General features: G+C 36.6%; 1 protein-coding gene across 1 annotated transcript in view; it reads right to left on the bottom strand.

The window, feature by feature from the left end:
* LOC107549473 (voltage-dependent calcium channel gamma-4 subunit-like) overlaps positions 1 to 9,264 on the bottom strand; it is a 26,914-nt gene that overhangs the window by 7,149 nt on the left and 10,501 nt on the right. Inside the window, exons 2-3 of the mRNA XM_016230567.1 lie at positions 2,673 to 2,927; positions 1,652 to 1,876 (exon numbers count right to left, since the gene is read on the bottom strand). Of these exons, the coding sequence (XP_016086053.1) occupies positions 1,652 to 1,874 (223 nt within the window). The 5' untranslated portion in view covers positions 1,875 to 1,876; positions 2,673 to 2,927. The remainder of the gene's footprint in view (positions 1 to 1,651; positions 1,877 to 2,672; positions 2,928 to 9,264) is intronic.

Below are 9,264 nucleotides of genomic sequence, written 5' to 3'. Positions count from 1 at the left end.
AAAAATCTTACTGTTCAAAAACTTTTGACTGGTATGTTAGCCTATAGTTTGAAGTAAAACAATATTAATATTAATAAGGAGAGTCTGAGATTTATTTGACGGTGATTTCACATTTCTTGTTTGTATGAAGGCTAAATACCAATAAAAGGTGAACATTTATTTATTTGCGCCATTTTTTTCCTAAAATATTATATAGTTTTATAGGAGTAGGTTTCATAGAGTTGGCGAATTAATTTTTCATAAGTTTGTAGGTATAGACAACTGTTGTTGCCGTTCTTGGCCGTTTTTATGAGGCTTTTTTAATAGTGTTCATATCAAGTATGTGGGGGGCGTAACATTTCCGTCTCACGCTAGAGGTATTCGGCCAATCACAACGCATTGGATAGCTGGCCAATCACAGCACACCTCGCTCTTTCAGACCGATGAGTTTTGTAAAAATCGACGCATTTCAAAAAGGCGGGGCATAGAGGAGAAACAATAATGTACAGTATGTGGAAAATAATGTGTTTTTTTTTACTTTAAACCGCATAAACGCATTTCATTACACCAAATACACAAAATAATGTTCTTTTTAGCAGCATCATATGACCCCTTTAATCATCAATCAACACACACACGGCTATCTAAATGGGGACATTCCATAGGCGTAACGGTTTTTATACTGTACAAACTGTATTTTCTATCGCCCTACACCAACCCTACCCCTAAACCTACCCCTCACAGGAAACTTTCTGCATTTTTACAATATAAAAAAAACTTGATTTTCTTTATTTTTATACCAGTTTTACAAATGAGGACGTCCCCAAAGGAAGGTTTTTGGAGATTTTGTCAGGTTTAGCTCACTTTTGGGTACAAATTTGTCCCCAAAATATGGTTACGTAGGCACACACACCTATATATATACAGTGGGTACGGAAAGTATTTAGACCCCCTTAAATTTTTCACTCATTGTTATATTGCAGCCATTTGCTAAAATCATTTAAGTAAATTTGTTTTCCCCATTAATGTACACACAGCACCCCATATTGACAGAAAAACAGAATTGTTGACATTTTTGCAGATTTATTAAAAAAGAAAAACTGAAATATCACGTGGTCCTAAGTATTCAGACCCTTTGCTCAGTATTTAGTAGAAGCACCCTTTTGATCTAATACAGCCATGAGTCTTTTTGGGAAAGATGCAACAAGTTTTTCACACCTGGATTTGGGGATCCTCTGCCATTCCTCCTTGCAGATCCTCTCCAGTTCTGTCAGGTTGGATGGTAAACGTTGGTGGACAGCCATTTTTAGGTCTCTCCAGAGATGCTCAATTGGGTTTAAGTCAGGGCTCTGGCTGGGCCATTCAAGAACAGTCACAGAGTTGTTGTGAAGCCACTCCTTCCTGAATACTTTCCGCACCCACTGTATATATATATATATATATATATATATATACATATACATATAGTATGTTATTCTCTTTGATGTACTATTTTCAGTTTTCCAAACTTTGCCCTAGTATTTTTTTTTTGTATAAACACTGTCTCATCATTGGGCTGCCCTGACGAAGGCAAATGTTAATAAGTCTTAACTCTCCTTTTTTTTTTTTTCCCAAATAACTGCACACAGACGCCACCCCCACAATGTAACCAAGAGCCAAGACAGTGGCTGACCCTCCAGACAACAGATCCTCCACAGGCCAGAGTGCGTCAAGGCCCCGGGGTCCTTCTTCTCCTTATTATGGGGATCCTCTTGTGAGTTATTGCCGGTGCTATTGCAGATGAGTGCCCGCGAGTACAGCCAATAATCAGTGCCAATAGCCACCGTCATCAGGCCAAAGGATGCGAAAGCACCCACGATGGTGAGAAGGATCTGAATGCCCTTCTCACACACCATGCCTATGGGAGAGAGCGAGAGATGAAGCAAATAAAGGGAGAGAGAGATGTGGAAACATCACTGCCTGCCCATCTATCTTTCCTTGCATTTGATTTCTTTTATATTGATCGTATAGTGATGGAGAGATGAGAAATGTCTGGCTTCCTTCACTTTTTTGGCATCAGCCTGAAGATCATTTAAAGTGATAATTCAATTTTGTCATTAAATACTCATCCTCACGTCGTTCCAAACCCGTAAAACCTTTGTTCATCTTTGGAACACAAATGAAGATATTTTTGATGAAATCCAGAGCTTTCTGACCCTGCATAGACAGCAACGCAACTGACACGTTCAAGGCCCGGAAAAGTAGTAAGGACATCGGTAAAATTGTCCATGGGACATCAGTGGTTCAACCCTAATTTTATGAAGCTACGAGAATATTTTTATGTGCAAAGAAAACAAAAATAATGACTTTATTCAACAATTTCTTCTTTCCCAGGAAAGTCCACCTCCATTATCGAGAGTACCACGACGCATGTGCTGCGCCTTGTTTACGAGCAGAGGAATGCACATGTAGGCCCTATGCGACTATATTAACGATGTCCTTACTACGTTTCTGTGCTTTGAGCGTGGTAGTACCCTTGTCTATGGAGGGTCAGAAAGCTCTCAGATTTCATCAAAAATATCTCAATTTGTGTTCCGAAGATGAACGAAGGTCTAACAGGTTTATAACAACATGAGGGGGAGTAATTAATGAGAGAATTGTAATTTTTGGGTGAACTAACCCTTTAACACTGTTACCTGATTGGACAAGCTTACCTGACGGTGAGTTTCTGTCCTTCGACTCAATTTTGAAATCTTTCTTTTCCTCGTCAGATGAGAATGTGCTGTCCCTTCAATCCGGGCAGCATCCATCGACTGCCCTCGCACACTCCTTTTCTCCTTCCTGCACTCGTTTACTCCCCGTTTCTCTGCTGCTCTCACCGGTCGACCACAATGGAGAAGCTTGTGTTGATGCCTTTGTGTGTGTATAGTCTTACTTTTTGTCAGTTCTGGTCATTGCTGATAAAAAACCTGAAGATAGAGAAGAAAGAAAGGTTGAATTCTGCCGCAACTTCTTTGCCACAAAAAACTGTTTGGGGGAACTTTGGCAAGGAATGATTCTAAAGAACTTGGGGAGAGAGGAGCAAAGGCAGGTCTTCACTGTTACCATAGTAACGCTGAATCGCAAAAGCATGGAGAGATAGGAGGGGGGCAGTGCTTTCATCCCTCGGGAAGAGATAAGGGAATAACTGACAAACATGCAGTTCAGCAACATCACATGAATTGGATCATTGCAATGAGCCTGTAGAGACTCCCTGACCAAGCAGAAGGAGAAGCGTTACCTCACAGCGCCGGATGCTTTATGTTAACCACACCTATACGAGGCAAAGATGCTCACGAACACACACACAGTGAAAAACCTATAAAACCAGAGGACAATCGTGCAGTACGCATAATTTAGCAAACAAGATTTAGCAGACATAATGCGGGGCTGCCTTGGCTGTTAATAATTTATAATGCAATATGGCACAGCCATCAAAATGGGTTAAACCCTGTTCGCATGGTGAGCCTCTGCAGTACAGATTTGTAGCCCTCATAGAAAAATCCCTTTTGAGTAAAACATGGATAGAAAATCTCAGCCGTTTTCTAATGTGTCACATCAGTGCAAAAAATACAAACGCATTGTAAAGGTGGAATTTTGCATGTGGCAATCCGAGCGATTCTAACTAAAGACGTTTATCAGGTGTAAGCTGTTAGATAAGCTGATAGACTGTAAATACAAAAATAACACAAACAAACTAAATATAATCTGTACAAAACCAGTTTAACACAACCAATAACAAAAATGACATACAATGTGAGTTTCAAGCAGCTGTTAATGAGAATTATGTGGGATAGTAACCTTTGTGTATTTATATTTTTGAATACTCATACAGTATATGAATACATGTGTACTTATCACAGAAATAATATACTACTAATAATATAGTGACGTGCAAATTAGTGTAATGTTTTTAGAAACTTAATTTCATGTAATTGCAAGTATCGTAAAATGTGTTAAATGCAATTTAATTATTTTTTGAGCCACTTCCTCAAGGATTTAATTACATCTTTATATGTGATTTCATAATTACTTTAATTGTCTTCGAAATATGGTTAATGTTTACTATATACACCGACAAGGACTTACTGTAAACTAAAATATGTATTTTAATGTCATTTCTATTCAAATGTATACATTGTTTATATTTAATTTAATAATAAATATTTTGTAATTAGACATTTGTAGTGAAGAAGCTGCAAATTAGTACATTTATATGTGAACTTTAAATGTATTAATGAATACCACACAGTTAACGTTATAATCAAGTACTTGTACTTTAGTATGTTAGTCTACACATCAAAATAAGCGAACTGCTTTAATACATGACAAATGATAATTAAAGCATAATGATTCAAAATTTACTTTAAAGTAAAAGTTTTCATTTGACATCACAAAGTGTACTAAAATGCATTAAGAAACAAGTCATGAGAGTGTTCTCTCTTTAAGAACACTTGGCCTTTATTTTATTAATATATTATCTACAAGTCAATTTTTTAAATATACATGTAAGATTTTAAGTGCACTACAACTGCAAATTTAATACAAATAAAAGAAGCCACATTTCTTTTTTCAAAAAGGAAACTAGTCTAATATCTATGGCCACAGGTAAGGGTAAAAGTATTAATCAGAAAACCATAATGACAAAATAACTTGATAAAAGCAGATGGAGAAGATGAAAATCTCTTATTTAATCTCTTCTCACACAGTGAAGTAATGAAGTTTATTTTGATCAATACAAGAATCTGGGACTGAAACTGTGAAAAATGGAGGCAACAGTCTGTTTCCGCACTCTCAGTCGAGTCTCAGCAGGGAATAAAGCATCATGTGACATTAACCTGTGTAAACTGGGTCCAAGACTTCATTACTACAGCTCCTGTCTCTGCCAGCAGCCCTTGTCACAAAGTCATATTCACAGATCACAAACGCCTCTTTTCTAGCAGTGTAATCACTGTTTAATGGTGCTTTATCACATTGCCAGTATAAAGGAAGCTTTAAAACTTCAGAAATGTAGGTTGCCAAGTAGCTAACTGCATTGCAGCAATATTGTATACTACTGCACTACTAATTTATACTAATAACTTAATAAATATTTATGTAATTTAAAAAAAATGCTGCTTAGAGAAGAATGCTGCATGGGAACACTTACAATAATTACAATAATATTTAATATTCTCTACATCTAGTCCTGTATGCACTACAGGTGTACTATAAACTATAACCTAATATGCACGATAAATTTACTATTGCATTACAAATCTAGTATGCAATAACTAGAAACTACTACGATACTTCCACACAGTAAAATACACTACCATGTTCAATGCTCTGTAAATTTCATTCCTGCTACAGCAATTAACCTGTGCCCTGAGAAATGTGCAGAAATATGCAGTAAGCCTTGTTAAGTTAAACTGTATCATCCATTACGGAGTTGATTATCTTTCAAAAGGTACTCAAATGTACCATTTATGTACTACTAATATGCAACCTTTAGGGGTAAATAAAGTATAAAGGTGTACCTTTTGAAAAGGTAGTGTTACAGTGACAGCTTTTGTCCTTTTTTTCTGAGAGTGTATGGTATAAATACATATACTTCAGTCTTTTGTATGTAATATGAAGTATGTGTATCGAATGTACAGTACATTTGTAGCATGGACTATTATGCACTACTGTCTAGAGCACTGCAAATGTAGTATAAAATGCTTTGTGTCAGAAAGATGTTCCGTCTCTTGTGCTCAGCAAGGCTGCTGATGCTGCATTTATTTGATCAAAACACAGTAAAACAGTAATATTGTGAAATTATTACAATTTAAAATAAATTCTATTTTAATTGTAAAATGTAATTTATGTCTGTAATGGTAAATCTGGATTTTCAGCATCATTACTCCAGTCCTCAGAGTCACGTGATCCTTCAGAAATCCTATTAATATGCTGATTTGGTGCAAGAAACATTTATTATCAAATGTTGAAAACAGAATACATTTGAATACATTTGTCAGGATTCTTTGATGAATAGAAAGTTTAAAGAACAGCATTTATTTGAAAAGCAAATTATTTGTAATATTATAAATGTCTTCACTGTTATTTTTGATCAATTTAATCCATTCTTCCTGAAAAGTATTTTTTCGTAAAAAAAAAAAAAAAAAAAGAATACACCTAACAATATAAATGTATATGTAATTATGCAGAGTGTAGCAAAAATACATACTTTTACTTATCACCTTGCAAATAATTATTGGCTGCCCATAGCATGAAACATCTAGAAAGAAAAAACTCACTAATGCTGCATATTCTTAGGCCTATGCGGTTCATAATAATATAATTGAAATGTTTTGTTTTAGTGACATTTTGGGTATATCTGGGTCCTGGAGGGGGAAAAAACAATTGAGAACCACTGCATTACAGCATTCACTGCTTAACAAAACATCATTACTTCTCCTCAAACAAAGAATTATTATACTCCTCCCCCAAAAACAGTGCCAAAAGTGTTACTGATTAATAACAGGCCATCATTTTTTGCAGTTCACATGACTGCCCACAGAAAGCCAGCGAGAACTGAACAGCCCTGAGGGGTTCAACTCCACCTCTGCAGGCCCCAGAAACATTAACTGAGGCAGTATGAAATACACTGTTCTTCTATATGTCAAACTAATCAGCCTGAGAGTCACTCACAAGACAGTCGGCAGCTTTTAGTGTCTGTTTCTATGTGATGCCTCTGCCATACTTAAAACTGAGGTCGACAAAAAAACAGCATCAAACCCAGAACCACACATGACACATGATATGAAGCAGATCGCCTCTGCGTTTCCACAGTCTGCCACGTCTATTTGCGATAAATACATACAAACATATTGCTTGGCAGACCACAAAAATCACATATTTATTTACATCTATTTATAATCACACAGGCACAAGAAAAACAGCAGAGATCTTGTTCTCATGAGACTATCGTGTAATCAGCCACAATGCTGCTTCCATTCATAATTTCAGTTACTTCTGCTGTGTGAGAATTGATTAGCAAGGCTTGGGGGGAGGAAAAGACACAAAATAACCCATTTCCCCCAGATCACTACTTCCTCACCATACATTCGACACGTCAAGATGTGTACGTCGAGTAACCGATCAAAATTTCAGACAATTAATATACCATTCAGACAAATCGTGTCATGACTGTGAAAGGCAAAGCCGTAATTATGGGAAACGCGTCCAATTATTATGACTCGTGAATAAGAATAATTAGCACATAAGTCCCTGCTGCAATCATGACAAAGAGCATCAATTATGACCTCTTTTGCACTGTTCGAAAGAGAGGGAGAATGAATGTGAGCCACAAGCAGATGGAGAGAGAATGGAAAGAGCAGACGCAATATAATAATGGAAAGTCCGAATTAAATCAAAGAAAAGCAAGCGCACTGAAGTTGGATACCTTTGTGAAAGGAAACACTTGAGTGATTCACTTTGAAAAGTGAATAGCATTATACATCAAATGTAGCAATGAAACTACCTTCACCGTTCTGTTTGGATGAATTTATCGCTGCTGCTGCTGCTGCTGCAGCATCATCGTCATGCTGAGGGTGTGAGACCGCACTGAGCTCAGAGATGACATCGCTAATGAAAGATTAGAGTATAACACCTGAGCTCTCGTTCCCACACTCCCCTTATTACACCTCTCACATTCCCACTGCTCTCGTTCACTGTAGTCAAATCTGCCATGTGCCCCAGCTGTGGACATAGTGCCTGTCCCACTCACACTTTGAGTGTCATTGCCTTTTTACATACCTCATGAATACACGTCTTCGGATTGCATTTTGACACATCATGTTCCTGTAGTTTGAACGGTAGAGCATCGCACAAGGTCATGGGTTCAATCCCCCAGGAATGCATAAAATGGAAAATAATGTATATCTTAAATGCAACAAATGTCGCTTTAGATAAAACCATCTACCAAATGTGAACGATTGATTGCTTTGGCATTCTGACACTGAAATTGTATTTCCTTAAGAATGAAAATTGTTTTGTTTAATTAGTAAAGGGTAACTAAGGTTAAGCTAGTCCCGTATACTCTGACCTTTGACTAAACAGCATAAACAAGAAGTCATTCATTTCCAGTGAAGAGTAGTTAACATAACTGTCTGACATAGTCTGACTCTTAACAAGCAATATTCCTTTCTTTCAGATGTGCTGGCAGTCATTTGTTTTGTGTGGATATATTCATACATTTATTTATTTTACCATGGTAAATAAGCAGAGCACATGAACAATTTGAAAGTTGCATGCAACTACCACTAGAAATGTGAAAATTGTAGGTTAAGCCAAAGATAGTTGAAAGACGACTTTAGACTGAAACAGACCAACTAGTTGACATGTAAAACAACCAGCCACAGTTTGCAGGTTTACCTGAGATACTTACCTGCCCTAGGAAAAAAAGTAACATTTAAAATACAGTTATTTCATACTAAGTATAGTTAAAATATATTAACATATTTACTGACATATCGCTCGAGACTTACTGATATAAAAATTAGAATTAAACTTTATTTGGAGTACTACTTGTGCACAATGCACATTTCTTAACATTAAGCCTAAAATGTGTTTTAATGTCACTATTAATGAGAATTGCAAGATTTTTTAATAATATTGGTCTTTAAATGTAAATATTTAAAGTGTACCTGAAGTAGGCCTATACTTGCAATTAGGGATGCACGATATATCGGCCACCATATCGGTATCGGCCCATATCGGCTCATTTTTTCTGTTATCGGTATCGGCCGATATCTTAAAGCCGATAAATAATGCATCAGCAACTTCAGATGCGCGCTGTTCGTTTGCAGCCTTTTGTGCAATTGTACATTGTAATATTGTGTTTATTTGATGTATATCTGATTTATCTCATATAGAATGCGTTTGGTTAAGTTAAAAGAGCGCTTCAGTTTACCGGTGATCATCTTTAGCTCAGCACACGCAGCTCAAACAGCAGTGCACAACATTAATAACTATGATTGGGAATGTCGTGTATATAACATTCTAATGAGAACATTATTATAATAAAACGTTGTGAATTCTTTGGGTTTAGTTGCCGTGTTTCAGCGCGTTGTTATGGGAAGAGCGCATCCACAACAGGATCACACATTCTGACTATAGCACGCAATAACTGCATCATTTTGTACATATATAAGTTGTAATATTATGTTTATGTTGTATTAATATTAATCTCAGGATGCATTTCCTTGAGTTAAATAAGCTGCCAGCAAAACACTTCAGTTTACC

This window comes from Sinocyclocheilus grahami, unplaced genomic scaffold, assembly GCF_001515645.1.
Source record: "Sinocyclocheilus grahami isolate Dianchi unplaced genomic scaffold, SAMN03320097.WGS_v1.1 scaffold373.1, whole genome shotgun sequence".
Classification (NCBI taxonomy): Eukaryota; Metazoa; Chordata; class Actinopteri; order Cypriniformes; family Cyprinidae; genus Sinocyclocheilus; species Sinocyclocheilus grahami.
This window is presented reverse-complemented; position numbering and strand designations above follow the sequence as displayed.